Source organism: Brassica napus, chromosome A3, assembly GCF_020379485.1.
Source record: "Brassica napus cultivar Da-Ae chromosome A3, Da-Ae, whole genome shotgun sequence".
NCBI classification, from domain to species: Eukaryota; Viridiplantae; Streptophyta; class Magnoliopsida; order Brassicales; family Brassicaceae; genus Brassica; species Brassica napus.
The window spans coordinates 21,036,708-21,057,173 of NC_063436.1; the positions used below are offsets into that span (position 1 = coordinate 21,036,708).

The 20,466-nt window shown below is 35.9% G+C and overlaps 2 protein-coding genes and 1 pseudogene across 2 annotated transcripts; 2 read left to right on the top strand and 1 right to left on the bottom strand.

The window, feature by feature from the left end:
• Window positions 1-175: 175 nt before the first annotated feature.
• On the bottom strand, window positions 176-8,785 carry LOC106442427. Its single transcript, XM_013884114.3, has 3 exons — window positions 6,536-8,785; window positions 5,651-5,993; window positions 176-5,243 (listed from the first exon to the last, which is right to left on the bottom strand). The coding sequence occupies exons 1-3, from the start codon at window positions 6,729-6,731 to the stop codon at window positions 4,931-4,933; spliced, it is 852 nt and encodes a 283-aa protein (XP_013739568.1). The 5' UTR covers window positions 6,732-8,785; the 3' UTR covers window positions 176-4,930.
• A 9,046-nt stretch (window positions 8,786-17,831) lies between these two features.
• LOC111214219 (dirigent protein 6-like) lies at window positions 17,832-18,646 on the top strand. Its single transcript, XM_022716645.2, has one exon. The coding sequence runs from the start codon at window positions 17,898-17,900 to the stop codon at window positions 18,462-18,464; it is 567 nt and encodes a 188-aa protein (XP_022572366.1). The 5' UTR covers window positions 17,832-17,897; the 3' UTR covers window positions 18,465-18,646.
• Window positions 18,647-19,002: 356 nt separating this feature from the next.
• LOC106442425 lies at window positions 19,003-19,884 on the top strand (annotated as a pseudogene).
• The last annotated feature ends 582 nt before the right edge of the window (window positions 19,885-20,466 follow it).

Consider the following 20,466-nt stretch of genomic DNA (forward strand, 5'->3'; position numbering starts at 1 on the left):
TAAAATAGAAGTCACAACTTCATGATGATTTTTCTATGTTGGACTATACTTTAGAAAATTACTTAAAAGAATTTTTCTATACATATTTGAATTATTTTAACTATTCTAAAAAATCAAATAGATTCTCATATTTTCTCTGAATTACATTTGAATAAAATCTTTTGATATCTTTTTTTTTATAATATAAATGTATATTTTATTTTTCATTAAAACAAACATTTTAAAATATTTAATAACTTTCGTTTTTATTTAAAATATAAATGTATATTTCATTTTTTACTTATACAAACCTTTTAAATATTTAATTAATTTCGTAATTATTAAAATATGAATGTCTGTTTCATTTTTACTAAAATAAACCTTTGAAGTAGCTAATTAATTAATTTGTAATTATATTACACTCATGTACAATTTTGTATTAAATTTATGATATTAATGTAACATAATATATTCCAATTAAATCTTTCATATCAAACAGTTAGGATTTGTTAATTTAGAATTTTGTACCAAACTATTGAAAATATGCTATCAATATGAATGATCGGTCTACAAATGTATTTTGAAAGTGCATTCAGCTTCTGTTATTAAATATAGTTGTCAGTTTAGTTTTATTTTTCAATAATAGAAGTATATGGCTGTTTGTTTACAAAAATATAATCAAGCTTATTTTTATATAGTCCATATTCATATATTATTCATTAATGTAATTGTTTTTGTTTTTTTTTTATCTTGTGCAGTTTTGAATGTGCAATCGGTATTGTATCAATTTATGTCACTAACATAATTAACAGATGAACGATTGAAAAATATATTTCATGTGAATACTTTTGTTTTCAATGTAGTTATTATCAAATGTAATTGTAGTTTTAAGTGTTAATTATATAACATGATGTATGATAGATGAAGAATTGCAAATAAAAGTTTAACACTGAAATATTCTTGTAAATAATCCAAGAGTTTTGGGGATAAAAGTCTAAATCACCAATTGACAACGTAAGAAACCTAAATATAGATAATAAAGAAAAAAATCAAGTTTAAAAGGACAAAAACAAACACAATGCATTACAATTTCCAATTTAATAATTTAAATGAAGCGAACGCTTAATAAATTAGACTTAATATAGGTTATTCAGTCAAAGATTTAATTCATACAAATAATTCAATTAACATATATGTATGACCTAAATCTAAAATACAAGTATAATCATCAGGAAATTAATATTTTCTTAACCCAAGGGAAATTAATATCTAAGTTATGTTAAATTGAACAAAAAATTTCGTAAATATCACATAATATAAGGTTTTAGTTAATGTTCATGTTTTACTAAGAGATATATCACTAATAATTTGAAACAATGAATTAAATTACTGCATGTAAACTATAAACTTGTTGTGTTTGAAAATATTATATTAAACTATTAGTAATATGATAAACATTAAAATTATATACCACTAATAATGTAAATCAAATATTTATATGTATAAAAATGAAAATAATCATCCGCACGATTGTGCGGGCCGTACGAGTCAAGATTTAGTAAACTTTAGAGTTGGATTTCAAGAGAATCTCTTGCAAATTATTAAGAAATAACAGAATCAAGTTCACCAAAACACGATTTGGGTGGTGCATGTATGATAAAGGTGAGTTATTTTTGTAATAATAATCAAAATTCATTATTAAGTGATGTAAATTTGATACAAGTCAGATTTGTACCCCAGTTTGCTACGAAACAGATTTCCATCAAGTAGTTCCAAAAAAGATAAAAGACTTGACATACTGATTAGGTCTCGATAAGATCTTGGCTATGTTCAAGTGATGTCACTTGATGTTCAAGATAAAAACAGATAACCGAGGCTTGTGGTCCAGTGGTGATTAGCTTGAGAGCGAAGCCGAATACGGTGAAGCCATCTAGATTCGAGTTTCGGTCACTAGAAAATTAAAATTTCGGTATCGTCAGGGACGAAAGACCGACACATGAGACGATAACATGGCTAGTCTAGACTCACTTCGGTGGGGCCAGGACAACTCTATATAATTCAAAAAAAAAGAAGAAGAAGATAAAAACAGATATTCAGCAACTACTCGATAAGATCTTGGCTATGTTCAATTCATGGACACTGAAGAACCTTTCTTTTGCGGCTTATTTCCAGCAAATACAAGCGGTTATCAACTCTACTATTTCCCAGAATGACATCATCTCTTTCCTCTAGAAATGTCTCCTGGAACCCTCTCCGATAGTAAGGAGTCGAGGAGAATGATATGTTGATACGGACATTAGAATTATGGCTCTACAAGATCCCCACCAAACTGCAACACTGGATATATAGGCAGAGGCGTGCCTACAGTGTATTAAAAAAGGCATTCGTCTCAGGCCCCCGATTAATATGACTGTTTTTAGGGCCCCAAAATTTAAAATAATTTTTAGTATAGTGGTTTAGACTTATTAAAAAAAACATTTCTACGAAAATTAATTAACTCACTTTTTGAATTCATGTATTTTTTTCTATATGACATAATATAACATATTTTACGTTATAAACTTATTTTTTTACAGTATTAGACTTGTGTATTTGGTGAAAATAATATATCATATTAAAAAATTATTTTCATTACGATTGTAAATAAATTTATTTTTAAAACTTGCCTTAGGCCCCTAAAACTCTTCAGCACTGTATATAGGAGCTACCAGTGATAGAAGTTCAGTAGAATGAGTGTAACTTAACAACCAGGAGAACTTTTCTCATGAAACCACTTGGCCCATCAAGAAGAGCCTCTTGTGAGTCCAGAGAAGAAATAACCAAGGTCAGAACCCGATCCAACAACAAGATTCATCTGATTTACTAAAATTGGTTAAATTGACATAATTTAAGAAAAAGTCTTCAACCCCTTAAGATAGAAGTATATGTGTCCTTGACGGTTGCACAAAAAAAAAGTGTCCTTGACGACAGGTTGGAATCGGAAAACAAGTGAAGAAAGAAAGGAGCAGCTTGAAATTTCAACAAACAGTAGCATAACATCTCAAAATAAAGGTACTGAAACTCAAGAAGATATTCTATGGCCAACAACTAGAGTATATACAAGGAATAGAAGATTCCTATACCATTTCAACTAAGTGGATATGGATCAGGAAGTAGTTGTTCATCAAGCAAGGTGTATAAAATGAGAATGTCAAATAATATATATCAAGAAGAGGAAAAACAAGGTAATGAGGAAGATAAGCTCACGAAGCATGTTACTTTACATGCGAGGAACCTGGAATCACTGATGAAGCTGTGAAACATGAGATTGGAGGAAAGTGATGGATGCTGAGATTATTGTGATCAACAAGAACAATATCTGAGAAATCACAGAAACACCTGCAGACAAGAAAATGCTCACAGTCAAGTGGATCTACATCGTGAAAACTGATGAGATTGGGCTTATTCAGAAACTAAAAGTAATATGAGTGGTTCAGTGTGTTAATCAGACATATGGAATGTGATATGTAGAAACCTTTGTTCCAGAAGAGCCTTCTAGGTCTAGGTAATTACAGAGGAGCGTTCTAGGTCTAGGTAATTACAACACTTGCTATATACGGGAGATATGAATATTGCAGAATAAGTAACTTGGAATTGAAGGTCTTTCCTGAATATCCCAAGCATTATATGATCAGAACATTGATAGTCCTTATTGCACAAAACACATGGAATATGCATCAAGTGGATGTTAATTCCACATTTTGAATAAAGAAATTACGTACGTTATATGTAGAAGTAGAACAACCAGTAGGCTATGAGCTAGAGGGGTCAAAAACATGCTTTAAATTGAAAAAGGCTTAAAATGAATTAAAGCAAGAACAATAAGCTTGGTATAGAAAAATCAATGCATTATTCATATCAGAAGGATACTGGATATGTGATTGTGATGTAGCAACGAATTCAAGAACACGGAGGAGAAATCATGGTAATTAGTCTATACATATGTCGATGATCTTATTATAACCGAAAGAAACGAAAGCATGATTGAACAACTCATGCATACATTTAAAAGGCTTTTGAGATGACTTACTTGGAAAAACTAATGTAATTTCTTGGTTTTGAAATCATTTGCACACCAGAAAAAGTATTTATAAGTAAAAAGAAGTATGCTCAGCAGTTGTTGAACAAATTTTGAATCAAGAATTGCAAGAGCATTAATACACCTCTTACATCTTATGGAAAAGATTATGAGGAAGGTGCAGAACTTACAAATCCCAAGCTATATTGTAGTATAGTAGGATGACTTTTATATCTGGCAGCAGCTAGACCGGATCTTGGTATTACTGCTTCCTACATATCTAGGAGATTATTACAACCAAGGAAGACATCCTGTAGGAATCAAAGAGGGTTCTGAGATATATACAAGGAACAATAGATTGTGGTTTTAACTTCAAAAGGACAAACCAAACTGAGCTGACTGGTTATCTTATTTAGATTTGACAGGCTGCAAAACTGATATGTGATGTACCACATGAATTTGCAAAATCCAAGTAAAAGGGAATCAGAAATGTCACATGTGGAGGTTGAGAAAATATCTCTCAACATCTTGGACGAGAGCTTCTATACTCTCTAATTTCTACGGCATCATTTCACTTTCACCAATATTAGCTTTGAGTTTAGAAGACTTCTCCACGTCTCTTATTGTCTATGTATAATGTTTGCTTCTATCGGTTATATTTGTATTTCCCGCGGCTTTTGTAGCAGCGGTTTCCTAGCTCGTTTAGCTTGGTTATCATATGTATTGAAATTTTATTCAATGTTGGCTATCTATAAAAAAACTTTGTTGACAAAAAAAAACCGAAATATAATAAACTGAAAATAGTCTCAAGTTTTCTGAAATCATTAAGAAAAGACCAAGTTCACTTTCTTTTATCAAAGATTCATGAGAATGTAATGAACTAAACAGAATTGCTTAAGAAGGTCTGCTGCCGCTTAAGTTGTTACCACCACTTATTCCATTACAGTCGCCATTTCCACCTCCACCTCTTCCACCATTACTGCTGCTTACTCCAATGCCGTCACCGTCATTAACACTTGTTCCGCCTCCACGGCTACTGCTCGGAAAACCAATCTGCGTCTCATACATAAAACTAGTCCAAGAATGTGAGATCCCTCCAGCCACTTGTTCCCTACCAGACGAAAACATAGCTGCTGGAATCCCGTTAACTTGCAGTGTGCCGGTGTTTGGATAAGGCGGAAACAGTGGGGCATTGCGTACTGAGGGACTGCAAAAAGGTAAAGATTTCATCTATTAATGTGAACTCATTTTTTTTTCTTTTAACTATGAATTTAACTTTGAAGTAAAAAAGAGTATATAATTGAGTAAAATTCAATAAATGAAAGTCCAAATGGGAGAGAAGAGATTACAAAAAAAGCTAAGTATCTTCTAAATTTACCACTACATGCCACACTATAATGTTAAAAAAAACTAGGGTTTGATGACGTAAAGCAAAATCTACAAATTTTATCCAAAAATTATTAAAATTCTCATCTTGTGATATTTTAAGCAGATGTCGCCCAGTTTTTCATTTGTATAAATTAGTTTTCATTTGTATAGATTATGATAAAATCATAAAATGGATATAAACACGGATTTTCTTATTAAATATAGTTGAAGGCAGGAAAACATTACTTGTGGTGGAAAGATGGATGTGAAAGATAGTGTCTCCCTGCCATCACCCCAGGATCTAAAACCCTCGAGAAAGTCAATTGACGAGATGGTGGAGCCCTCTGTTGGACTTCCCCTATGGCGGTGATCCTCTGGCTATTGAAATATGGACCGAGAGAAGCAGCAAGAGAAGATTGTGTAGCCCTATCACTGTTTGCATCATCATCTTCTTCTTCGCTAAGCCAGTCACCCTCACTAATAGTTGGGATTGGAGGGTTGGTTGCATATCGCCATTGACCTGGTTCTATTTGCATACAGTTTGGGCATTGCATAAAGCCCTTTGCGTTAAAGGCTGAACCAATACAATCTATAAACAAAGGAAAAATGTCAAGACAAAATCATTAACCGTTTCTACAAAATAACGATAGCGCATAAGAAAAAAAGAAAGCTATCCTGATACACATGACTGGATATATGCTAAGTAAAATGTACAATTAACATTGTATGCAAGCTATCTCTCACTAATGCCCTAAATAATATCTTATTTGCTAGGACATTTTTTCTCGACTAAAACACATAGATTGTGGCATAGAACAAAAAGTTCTGAGTTAATGCAACTTTAATATAAGTTTCATCTTCTTTTAATAAAATATATATGGCCCAAAATATCACATCATACAAAATCTTATACAATTTTGTCCACACAAATAAAGAAAATCTTATACAAAAATCCATCCAAAGTACGTATTTTTACAACAAGAGGCATCAGAGAATATTAGCACGAGTTAAGAAACTAAGGACCCACAATCCTGCAAACGAATTGAAAGGGAATTGTTTTACATAACTAAAATATAAATACTCATTCGAACATTTAAAATTTCTTGGTAAATTAAAAACATAATTACGTACCGAGATGAAACTTATGGCCACATCTTAGCGTAACAAATGTTCGACGATCGTCCCGTGTGTTGACCAACGGCTCGAGACAAATCGTACACAAATCTGAGTTTTCGGGAAAATCGGAATTGTCATCCTCAACAGGTTTGACGTTGAGGTCAAAAGCGAATTGTTTGCGTTCATTGTTGTTATTACTCCCTAAATTCATCACTGTAATATATCTTTAACAATAACAAACCCAAATCTCAGAACTTTGTTGAAATCTGAATTTTGATTTTTGTGGTGGAAAAGCTTTGTGAGTAGTATATCCTTTCTGCTGTCCATATGTTAACATTATATTTATACTTCTATTATCTTAAACAAAACCATATCTTTTTTTTGACAAATTAAACAAAACCATATCTTGTTATTAGAGACCACACAATCTATTATGGTATGGGTTATATATTTTTAGCCTAATAATCTTTATTTTATACAGAAACTTTTGATTTTCTTCTTGACTTTTTTTTTTATTTCTCTCTTTGATATCATTTCGATTTATTGCTTCTTTATCTCTACTGGTTTCATTTCTTTCTAGTATTGTTAATCTTCTGACTTTTTAATCTTCTTTGCCCTTTTTTAAAATAATTATTAATTGATTTTTTTTATCTTTACTGATTTCGTCTCTTCCTAATATTATTAATCTTTTGTAACATTTTTTTTTTCTCAAATTGTTATTTATTAGGGCAAAGCCCAGGCCGAAGCCCAAACAAAACGAGTACAAACCAAAATCCCAAAGAAACAACGGGCCACAGAAAGCAAACACACAAAGAGCCGAAGCCCAAAAAAATACATAACGGCCCAAACGGCCCACACTACTCGACACGGGCAGTTCGCCCTAAAAACGCGCCGCAAGGAAATAGGTTTAACCACGTGTCTTCATCTTAGCCTTCCGCACACCACGTGGAACCTATCTCGACTTGAACGATGCCATCGCCGAAGATCAACCCCGCCACCATTTGAAACCGGAGCTCCTAACTTGCAGAGCCTCCGCACATCCAAAAACCGTGTATCAACGTCGAACTGTCTTCACGCCAGAGGGTTCATCGGATTACCGAGAGCGCCTCCGACTTTGGACCACCGGACACGCAGGACAGTCGAACCGTAAACAGCACTCACATCATCGTAACCCAAGACCACCGCTAACAAACTCGAAACTAGTTACCTCACCCAAAACCAAGGGTTCCAAGGCGGCATCAAGGAGCTGTGTGAGCCTCCTCTCACCGTAATCCAAAAGCCGGCGAAGAGATCTAAAGGAGCCTCCCCTTCCCGGAACCAAGAGTGACGTCGGTGAAGCTAAAGAAAGCCTCCACCCCCCACGAAGAATCGACGTCGATGGAGCTAAGGAAGCCTCCATCGCCCGGAGGAAAACGACCAGAACGCGCAAAAAACTCCCCGTCACCTCCGAGATCCTCCAAAACGTTGCGTCTTCACTCCAAAGTTGAGACACCACAGAGCTCCGACAAGGCAAGCGAAGGAAGATCTAGAAAGACAACGAAAAGGAGAACAGAAAACCAAAAGAACGAAGAACTCCGGCGACGGCACGGACGCACACGCACCGGCCGTACGCCGGAGGGAAACCGATTCTCTCTCTTCTCACAGTACCAAACCGAATCTTTTGTAACATTTTTAATCTTCTCTTTTTTATAGTATTATTTTCATATATTGCTTCTTTGTCTCTACTGATATTATCTCGAAGAAGATTAATAATATTAGGAAGATATAAAATCAGTAGAGAGACTAATAAGCAATATATGAAAATAATATTACAAATAGCTCTCTTTTTTTCTTAGTGAGAGAATAACTCTCTCAATCTCCTATTCACTGATTACAATTTTTCATAGGGGATGAGATTTGATTTTTGTGTTCGATCTATATGGCAATGTTCAGTTCGTATAAGAAATTTTGATGTGTAGTAGTTTCAGCTAAATCGATTTGCTTATCAATCCTATCTTTCTCTGTTTTGGATTGGTTCTTCTCCTTCTGTTTTATTCAATATACCGTTTGATTAAGAGGTTTGTTTTTTTTCTTTGCTAGATATGCTCAGTTTTTTTATTCAGAGGTGGTGTCATGCTTTGCTTTGAGTACCAGTGAAGTTTCCACGATGATCAACACCTGCGATTTGGAACGCGCTTTGAAGATTCAAGGCAGAATCCAGATGAGTCGGACCTACCATAAGGGCTAGTGACAAGATTCTCATTGATTCTATTGAATCTTTTCCTTAGATTATGTTGAAGTAAGCTTGAAGATAGCTTGAGAAGGAAGCAATCCTAATCCTAAAAGAAGTGGGAGAATAAAGATAAGGGTTATCTTTAGTTTAGAATTATCTAAACATATGTAATTACTAATAGGATTAGGACAAACATAGATATATAAATAGAGAGATCATGAGATGATCCAATGTGTGAGTTTATGAGTTTGTGAGCTTGAGGTTTTGAGTTAGTTTCCTCAAGGGATTAATAAGAAGAGTTCTTATTGTGTGTGTTCTTATATTCATATTATCGAAGCATAATTTCTAGATTTGGTATCAGAGCCAAAACAGAGATCATGGGAGATATTGTGGAAGCAACCGGCAAGGTGAAAGAAGGAGGAGGGTCCTCTTCGATTAAGTGTCCTATGCTTAACCAGACAAATTATACAGTATGGGTTATGAGGATGAGAATCACATTGAAGGTACATGAGGTCTGGGAAGCAATAGAGACAGAGACTGCGAGCGCTAAGAAAAACGACCTAGCACTAGCATTGTTGTTTCAATCCATACCAGAGTCGCTAATCTTGCAAGTAGGAGAACTTGATAAAGCTAAACAAGTTTGGGAAGCCATTAAAGCAAGATATGTGGGAGCAGAACGAGTAAAAGAAGCAAGACTACAAACGTTGATGAACGAGTTTGATAGATTAAAGATGAAAGAGACCGAAAGTATAGACGATTTCGGTGGAAAATTATCAGAACTCGCCTCTAAATCGTCCGCATTGGGAGTTATCATCGAGGAAGCCAAGCTGGTGAAAAAATTTCTCTCAAGTTTACCTCGAAAGAAATATATACACATTGTAGCTTCTCTCGAACAGGTGTTGGATCTTAACAAAACAAACTTTGAAGACATCATGGGACGTTTAAAGGCATACGAAGAAAGAGTTTTAGATGAAGAAGATGAAGAAGAAGATCAAACTAAACTGATGTATGCAAATAATGAAGGACAAAGCGGCCAAACCAACCAATCAAATCGATCATCGGACAATTCAAATTACTACCAAGGAGATTCATATAGAGGAAGAGGTAGAGGAGGCGGCAGACGTCCTTACAATAACAGGGGAAGGGGACGTGGCCGATATAATGGAGGACGAGGATATAATGAAAGCTACAATGGAGGAAGAGGATATGAGAGAGACGCATCCAAAATAACCTGTTATAGATGTGACAAGGTTGGCCACTTTGTCGCACAATGTCCGGAGCTTCTTCTTAAACTACAAGAGGCTCATGAAACTGACAATACAGAGACCCAAGAAGCTGATGAACTCATGATGCATGAGGTAGTGTTCCTAAACGAGAAGAATGTCTTACCTGAAAAATACGAAACAAGTTGTGAAGGAGAAAACATATGGTATCTAGATAATGGAGCAAGCAACCATATGACTGGGGATAGAAGATATTTTTCGGCAATAGACAACACCATCACGGGAAAGGTTAGATTTGGAGATGATTCAAGGATAGACATAAAAGGCAAGGGAACGATTTCGTTTACAGATTGCAATGGAGAAAATAGGAAGATGATAGATGTTTATTACATCCCTGATTTGAAAAGTAATATCATAAGCTTAGGTCAAGCCACAGAAGCGGGTTGTGACATAAGATTAAGAGGAGAAGAGTTGACGATGCATGATCAACATGGGAAATTGCTTGTGAAAGCAAAAAGATCAAAGAATAGACTGTACAAGGTTCATATGGGAATCAGAAGCAATGCGCGCTTGTACCTATCCACGACAAGTGAAACAAAGCGATGGCATGCTCGGTTAGGGCACATAAACTTTGAGTCTTTAAAAGGGATGAAACAAAAGGAGTTAGTACTCGGGCTTCCTAGTATAAATGGTGAAAAAGAAGTGTGCGGCTCATGCTTACTTGGCAAGCAAGCAAGGCAACCCTTCCCTAAATCAACCACATACCGAGCTGAAAAGAAACTAGAGCTACTTCATGGCGATCTATGCGGGCCTATAACACCGAGAACTCCAAAGGGAAATAGATATATATTTGTGGTTATTGATGATAACACAAGATATATGTGGACAATGTTGATAAAAGAGAAGAGTGAAGCATTTAACAAATTTAAAAGGCTCAAGGAGGTGATAGAAAGAGAAACAGGAAAGAAGATAGGAGTTTTCAGAACGGATAGAGGAGGAGAGTTCGTATCCAGAGAGTTCAACGACTTCTGTGAAAGGTTTGGCATCAAACGACACCTCACGGCTCCATACACACCGCAACAGAACGGAGTTGTGGAACGCAGAAACAGAACATTGTTAGAGATGGCGAGAAGCATTCTCAAACATATGCATATGCCAAACTACCTTTGGGGAGAAGCTATACGACATTCAACATATTTGCTAAACCGTGTGGCCACCCGTGCCTTGAAAGAGAAGACACCATATGAAGGGTTCCGTAACAAGAAGCCAAATATTAGCCATCTACGCGTGTTCGGATGCATAGCTTATGCAAAAGCAGATAAAAAGCTCTTGAAGAAATTAGATGATCGAGCAAGAATGTTAGTAAACTTAGGCACAGAGCCAGGATCAAAGGCTTACCGCCTACTAGATCCACAAACTCAGAAGATAGTGGTAAGTAGAGATGTAGTATTTGATGAGTCAAGAGGATGGAATTGGAGTGAGGTCACCACGGAAAACCAGAGCATTGAAGACTTCACTATATCTATAGGAGAGTTTGGTAATCACGGAGTTGATAACCATATTGAGAGAGAGGAACGGTTACGTCTAAAACAAGCTACGAACGAAGAAGAAGAAACAGCACCTGAGAGTATAGTAATCACTGATGACCAAGAAGAAGTAGTAGAGGAAGAAACACAAGTGTTAAGAAGATCGGAAAGGCAACACAACAAACCAAAATACCTTGACGATTATATTCTCCTTGCCGAAGAACTTGGTGAAGAGATATTGATGTACCTGAATCATGAGCCACGAAATTGGAATGAAGCTAAAGAATCAAAGGAGTGGAGACGAGCATGTGAGGAAGAGATCATATCCATCGAAAAGAATGATACATGGAGTTTAGTTGAGTTGCCGTGCGGTGCCAAAGCCATTGGTCTTAAGTGGGTGTTCAAGATCAAACGCAACGCAGATGGAAGCATTAACAAGTACAAATCTAGGCTAGTGGCTAAAGGATATGTGCAGCGTCACGGAATTGATTTTGATGAGGTATTCGCACCAGTAGCACGTCTTGAAACAATAAGACTTCTCGTTAATCTAGCAGCTACGAATGGATGGGAGGTGCATCACTTGGATGTTAAAACAGCATTCCTACATGGAGAACTAAAGGAAACTGTTTATGTTATGCAACCTGAGGGTTATGAAAGAAAAGGAGAAGAAGGAAAAGTGTATAAACTGAACAAAGCACTATATGGATTAAGGCAAGCTCCACGGGCGTGGAACAATAAACTAAACCAGATACTCTGTGAACTTAAGTTTAAAAAATGCTCTAAGGAGCCTTCGGTATATCGCAAGATAGAAGAAGGAGAGCTATTAATCGTTGCAGTTTATGTAGATGATCTGTTTGTGACTGGTACTAACCAAAAGATGATCAAGGAGTTCAAAGATAATATGTCAAGCAAGTTTGACATGAGTGATTTAGGCAAGCTTACTTATTATCTTGGCATAGAAGTGTGCCAATACGAGAATGGGATTTCATTGGTGCAAAGAAGCTATGCATCGAAAATTTTAGAAGAAGATGGAATGGACAAATGCAATTCTGTCCAAACTCCGATGGAACTTGGTCTAAAGTTGTCAAAAGCTGAAAACGAGAAAGAGATTGACGCGACAAGGTTCAGAAGAAACATAGGATGTCTACGTTATCTTCTTCACACACGACCTGACTTATCGTATAGTGTTGGAGTTCTTTCAAGATTCATGCAGAGTCCAAGAGAATCACATGGTGCCGCAATGAAACAGGTGCTAAGATATCTACGGGGAAGCATCTCGTATGGCCTAACATTCGAGAGGAGTTCTCTCAAGGTTCCAAAGCTTATAGGGTACAGCGACAGTAGCTATGAGTCTGATCCAGACGATGGGAAAAGCACGACAGGCCATATATTCTATCTAGGAGATAGTCCAATCACGTGGAGCTCACAAAAGCAAGACACGGTGGCTCTATCATCCTGCGAAGCCGAGTTCATGGCAGGAACAGAGGCCGCGAGACAGGCCATTTGGTTACAAGACTTATTGAGTGAGATCATGGATCAACCAAGCAAGAGAGTCACCATTTTAATTGATAACCAGTCTGCAATTGCGTTAACAAGAAACCCGGTGTTCCATGGAAGAAGCAAACATATACATAAGAGATATCATTTTATAAGAGAGTGCGTTGAGAACGGTCAGATAGCAGTCGAGCACGTTCCCGGAGAGAAGCAGAAGGCAGATATCTTGACAAAAGCATTGGGAAGAATCAAGTTCAAGGAGATGAGAGAGTTTATCGGAATGAAAGACTTAGAGACTGAAAGCTTCAAGCTTAGGAGGGACAATGTTGAAGTAAGCTTGAAGATAGCTTGAGAAGGAAGCAATCCTAATCCTAAAAGAAGTGGGAGAATAAAGATAAGGGTTATCTTTAGTTTAGAATTATCTAAACATATGTAATTACTAATAGGATTAGGACAAACATAGATATATAAATAGAGAGATCATGAGATGATCCAATGTGTGAGTTTATGAGTTTGTGAGCTTGAGGTTTTGAGTTAGTTTCCTCAAGGGATTAATAAGAAGAGTTCTTATTGTGTGTGTTCTTATATTCATATTATCGAAGCATAATTTCTAGAGATTAAACTCTAGCAATTGGAGAAGAAGACCTTGAGATCGACGGAGATTGAAGGCAAGAAGAACATGCTAGCAGTCTCAAGCAAGTTCGAGATAAAAATCGGCAAGTTCTCCAACAAGTTTTCCGGCACCACCTTCTTAATTCCTTTGCAGACTGGAAGAGATGAAGCCACGAGTTGACCATGTGTCCATCATGCACTTCATTATTATCTTAAGTTATGGGTTTCATTTGGGCCAAATTGTTTTCTGAATATGTTTGTAACATTTCCCTTTGGACTTTCGCTTAATGAAAACGAATCAGTTACAAAAAACGAAAAGAAAATAATTTTACAAATAAGTCAAAAAAGAAGATTATTTTTTTTTCTGCGTAAAACAAAAGTATGTAAGCCCAAAACATAATCGTTTAAGTGGTCTTTAAAAACTAGATAAAGTTTTTTTTTTAACGCTGATTTATTATGACAAAGATTATATAGACAATCGACAACCGACAATATTATCTGCTTTATGAAAATTTACGCAAAACTGCACCATCTGAGCCGTCTTATGAAGATCCGTTCCTGACCAGATTTACTTCCACCATGTTGAAGCTTCTTTGTGAAACTTTCTTTTTGTAGTCTGCATTAATAAATCGTTCTTCTCCAAGACTTAAAACCTGGATTTTCTGTAATTTGCAAGAAATTGCATAGTTTGGGGTTCAAACCCTAGATTCAGATGTAGAAGCTTTTAAACCTTAACCAATAGGCTACGGTGCTTCCACAAATAAAATTTTGTTTAAAATAAAAAAAATATAAATATAATTAATGTTGAACATACGGACAACAAAAGGGATATACTACTCAAAAGTGTATTTCCACCACAAAAACAAACCGGAGATTTCAACAAAGAAGTTCTGAGATTTGGGTTTGTGATTGTTAAAAAATTTATAGTTATGAATATATGGAGTAATAATAAAATGAAGAAATTACATAAGAAGCATACTGCAATCTTACTTGTTTTGTGAAATAAGGACTACCAATGTTCTGATCATAACATGCATAGAACTGGAACAAAGGTTTCAACATATCCCACTCCATATGTCTGATTAACACACTGAATCACTCATCTTTATTTGAGTTTCTGAATATGGCCATTCTCATCTGTTTTCACTGTGTAGATCCACTTGACTAGAAACTCTTTCTTGTCACTTGGCGTTTCAGTGATTTCTGAAATATTGTTATTTTTGATCAAATTAATGTATACATCACTTTCCTCTAATCCCCTATGTTTCATAGTTTCTTCAAAAATTCAGGTTCCTCGTATGTAAAGTAACACGCCTCGTGAGCTTATCTTCCTCATTACCTTGTTTTCCTCTTCTTGATATATATTATTTATCATTCTCACTTTATACAGTTTCCTTGATGAACAACTACTTCCTGATCCGCCTCCACTTAGCTGAAATGGTATAGAAATCTTCTATTCCTTGTATACGCTCTAGTTGTTGGCCCTAGAATATCTTCTTGAGATACCTTTATTTTGAGATGTTATACTACTGTTTGTTGAAATTTCAAGCTGCTATCCTTTGTTTCTTCATGTCTGTCCCAATTCCAACCTTTGTTTCCTTCAAAGACACATCCCCAAGATACTGCAATCTTACTTGTGTTCAGGACCATAGGCTAAGATCTCTTGTCCAAAATTGATGTATCTAGGGAGACACTATCTTGCACATCCATCTTTCCACCACACGTAATGTTTTTCCTGGCTTCGACTATATATTTTTGATAAGAAAATCAGTGTTTATATCTCATTTTTCTCATAATATATACAAATGAAAAATGGGCGACATATGTTTAAAATATTACAAGATGAGAATCTTAATAATTTTGAAGAACATTTGTTGATTTTTTTCTTTACTTCGAACCCTAGTTTTTTTTTAAAGAATCCTATTATTTTTTAACATTATAGTGTGGGCATGTAGTGCTAAATTTAGAAGATTCTTAGCTTTTTTTTTGAAACTATTTTCACGATTTGGACTTTCATTTATTGAATTTTACTCAGTTTTATACTCTTTTTATTTAAAAGTTCAATACTATAGTTAACAGAAAAAGATAAGTTCACATTCCGACAATAGTAGATAAAATCTTTACCTTTTTGCAGTCCCTCAGTACGCAATGCTGTGGCACTGTCACTGCCTTATCCAAACACCAGCGCGATGCAACAACCGGATTTTAGGCGATTTATCTGCACCAGTCTCGGGTGGTCATATGTTCTCTTCTGGTAGGGAACAAGTACCTAGAGGAATCTAAGATTCTTGGGCTAATTTAACGTATGTGAGGCCGAGCCTTTTTCGGAGCAGAATTAAGCCGTGGAGATAGAACAAGTGATAGTAATTGTGATGACAACGGAGTAAGCAGCAGTGATGGTGGAAGAGGTGGAGGTGGAAAAGGCGACGGTAATGGAATAAGTTGTGGTAGCTACTTAAGCGGCTGCAGACCTTCTTAAGAAATTCTTTTTAGTGTTAGTGCAAAAATGACACAATACAGTAATGAAAAAGATAAATCAAAAGACAAAATAGATACAAGCAACCAACTATTGTTTTATTAAAAATCGCCTAAACAATCTAATACAAGACTTGCTTATCAATTCTACACAGCCAGCTGGTACTGAAAGATTTCTAATCTACCCAAATTTGTCTCTCTGTCATCAGTACTTCAGCAAGTGCTCCAGCACGACCCAAGAACACACCTAAAGGGGAATACACATGACTCCATAACCATTTTATAGTAATCCCACTTTCTCAAAACCATATGTTCAAGGAACATGGATATGGACAACTTCCATATTAATAATTACACTTTTTTTCTTCTTGGAATGCACCTATTCCCCAAGGCATAAACTTGGTCCCCAAATTTATCTCTTGTCTTTTCTCTATGGTAAAAACTTGCTCCTCAAGTTTATCCCACACCAGCTCGGCATCTTGCATCCACATGGTCTCCACCACTCTGCATGCATCCTGGTTCACTCTCTCACACACACTGCATCAGCAACTACTTCAACGACTACGTCAAGACATAAACACTCAGTTTATCTTTCTCCATCTCAGCATATCTTGCATCCACATGGTAACCCACCACTCATGCCTTATGTAGGAACGACTAATGTATCCAGCATCAGTGACTTGGTCGCCTAGTTAGTCACGAAAGACTATTAACATCTACAAGCTCCACTTGCATCTTCAATCTCCCTCTTTTAGCTTTGTGTGCCAATCAAACACAATACTCATCTGGTTCAACAACTACGTTTCCTCACCTGAAAACTTCCACGCTCGATATGCCATTCTCCCCACGAACAAAAATAAATATACATGTATTCTAAAGAGTTTTTATTTTATATGTTTTCATATCTAAATTTAATAACCTTCTATATATAGTAGAAGCTTTAAAAAATTTATGCTTAAAAATTATGTTTTTTTTAATTATTAGAGGGTCTAAAATATTTTTTTGCCAGGGGCTCCTATAAATTATGAGCCGACCCTGTCTCAAACAAATAACAACATAGACAAAAAAAAGTTGTATATTATACACTATACTAATGCCAATTGCCATACTGATCAAACCAGAGTCGACAAAATCATCTCAATGATTTTCCTATCATCATTTGGAAAATTGTTACCATGCGATTTATAAGGACATCTAGTTAGATACTTCTGTTTCATCTATCTCTTTTATTGGGATGATATCTTTAATCTCTTCAGTGTATGACTGTGATAGACACTGGCCGTAAAAAGAATGAATAGCGAATGTTGGTTTTGTCAATTTCTTCGTCAGGTCCAAAGTCCGCGTTTTTAATAAAGTAACTTGGTAAATAATGCCAAGGGGCTAAAGGATAGAGAGACGATGAAGCTCGGTAAGCTAGAATGTGCGTGGCGTTATCGACGTTTGCGTACTAGTTCCTTGTATAGAAAATTTCCATTTTGGCGACAATTTCGTTTTTGTTGTCATTTATTGATAATGCTCAACGTGCTATTTTATTATCATTACCAAACGGTTTTAAATCTGTCACGAGAGTTAAATTAACTTGTAGTTCAGCTACCACCAACCCTACTTGGGTCCGTTATTAAAAGTTAAAAATCATATTATTACTCTTTTTGTTAGTTAGTTATAAATAGACAAAACATTAACTTCTTTTATTTCTTTAATCCCAATTAGCTGCATACGTACTTTTAAATTTCATTTCTTTAAGCAAAACAAAAACCCTCTATCACACCAGAGGATGCTTCTGTATAAATGGGTATAAGATCACTCCATTTTACTCAACTCACAAGTTTATAACCATGACATCTATAATAGAGAATCAAAACTTCAAAGTCCTCTTTTCATTCTTCTTATTGGTTTTATTCTTCTCCCATACTGTTTCCGTGTTCCCAAAATACATTGATCAGAAGAAACCCTGCAAACAATTTTCCTTCTACTACCACGACATCATCTACGATGGCGCCGACAATGCTGCAAATGCCACCTCAGCTGCGATCGTCAACCCTCCAGGATTAGGAAACTTCAAATTTGGAAAGTTAGTGATCTTCGACGACCCCATAACAATGGACACGAACTACCTCTCAGAATATGTGGCTCGCGCACAAGGCTTCTATTTCTACGACAAGAAGTTGGGCGTCAATGCTTGGATCTGCTTGACGTTAGTGTTTAACTCGACGGAACACAAAGGGACGTTGAACATAATGGGTGCAGACTTGATGAGGGAGCCGACAAGAGATATACCAGTCGTTGGTGGGACTGGTGACTTCTTTATGGCACGTGGGATCGCTATCGTTGAGACAGATGCCACTGAAGGGTTAAGGTATTTCCGTTTAAAGATGGATATTAAACTTTATGAATGTTACTAAATAATGTGTGTTCTGTTTGAAAACTGTGTGTGTGTGGCAAGAGATAATGTGTTTCTAATAAGTGTTGTAATTTATCTATTTATGTGTTTTTGTCAAATCGTTTTTCTCTTGTTTTGTCGTTTGTCTGTTGTAATGTTTCCCCAATCGTTCGATGCCATAATAAAAATGAAAATAAAATATCATCTTGATTGAAGAAAATGCCATCTACGTAAAGAAATGAAAAGAACATTGGATGATTGGGGAAATTTAAAAGAGCATTGTAAATTTCCTACCATTCCAGAATCACTATTGGTCAACTAAGCACGAACAAAATATATATCCTCATCTAAGTTTTTTTTTGTTGGTCAAAGTTACATCACATGGCTTACACCAAATCAATAAATGGCCCTTTAAATAATTGATTGATGTTGTAACAAGAAAGACAAAAATATTCTCGGCATTTAGGGTTCCTATGGAACTTTGTACTCTCTACACTGCGTATAGGTTTCGTCGACGAGTGAACTGATACAAAGGATCGACAATAGAACAAACTTTCATCATGATCAAGCCCGACGGCGTCCAGAGGAGTCTGGTACGTTTCTACTCACGTTCTTGGCTATTTTTTGCTATGTAACCTGTGTTCTCGAGAATCTTGTTTCTGTCTTCTTATATCAGCTGACTTAGTGTCGTTAAATCTTGTTTTTCCTCACAAGCACCGTATGTCTGCTGCATCGTGCATTTCAGGTCGGTGAAATCATCGGCAGGTTTGAGAATAAGGGTTTCACTTTGAAAGGTAAATAACTTGCTCTAGCTTAGCTTAATTCGTGGAATATATCATAATCCGTATTTTTTTCTGGCTGAGTTGTTGATATTGGTGCCATGACATGGTTAGGTCTAAAGCTGATCACTGTGGACCGTCCTTTTGCTGAGAAACACTACCAAGACTTGTCTGCCAACCCTTTCTTCAATAGCCTTGTTGATTACATAATTTCTGGCCCAGTGATTATATTGCAATGATCTGGGAGGGGAAGAATGTTGTCTTGACGGGAAGAAAGATCATTGGAGAGACTAACCCTGCAGCTTCTGAACCAGGAACCATCCGTGGTGATTTTGCAATAGACATTGGCAGGTAAGAACCAGTTTGTTATTATTGTCCAATTTATTGTATCCGGAGAGAATGAGACACGAGATGATTGGGGAATGTTTGCAAGAACGTGATCCATGGGAGCGACTCAGTGGAGAGTGCTAACAAGGAATCTGCATTTGGTTCCCAGATGGACCTGTGAATGATTCTATTGTCTGTGGTTGGTTGTTACCCTTTTTCCATTGCTTATGAATCAAAACATGTTTTTTCGTTCTTATTGTTGTTAGCTTTGTTGCTTCTGCCTTCCTCCCTTGCAATCTGTGAAGGCCTACTTGCATCGTTATTTTAAAGTTTTAATCACAAAACATGACTCCATTTGTGTGTGTGAGTGTTTTCTTGTCCTTTAATATTTCCAGTCCTCGAGTTACAAAGCCTATTGTTGTTCATCAGCAGTTGTTTTAGTGTTCCGAAATTCTAAAACACTGACATGTGTGTTCCCCTCTTTGTTTTGCACTAGTGGTTTGGTAGCAGTTAGAAATGCAGCTAAAATATAGGAAATATATATATTCGTAGCTACAGACTGTAAACTAGTATATACAAACTTATCTCATTATTGTATTGTGTTAAAAACAAGGATTTTTAATGATGAAATCATTCAACTAAATATGTTTAGGGTAAAAAAATTTATACTGGAGATTTATAAAAGAGTCATTCTTGGGTTTACCCCTAGGGTGAACCTCTAGGTTCACCAACCAATAAGATTTCATTATTTCAAATTCGATATCTTTTAAAAAAGGAAACAAAATATTGTTAAGTTATATTATATTTTTAAAATAAAAAGGTAAAAAAAATAATAGTTACAAAAAAAATATTTTTTAAAAAAAATATTGTTAACGTCGTCAGCAAAACACTAAATCCTAATCCCTAAACCCTAAATCC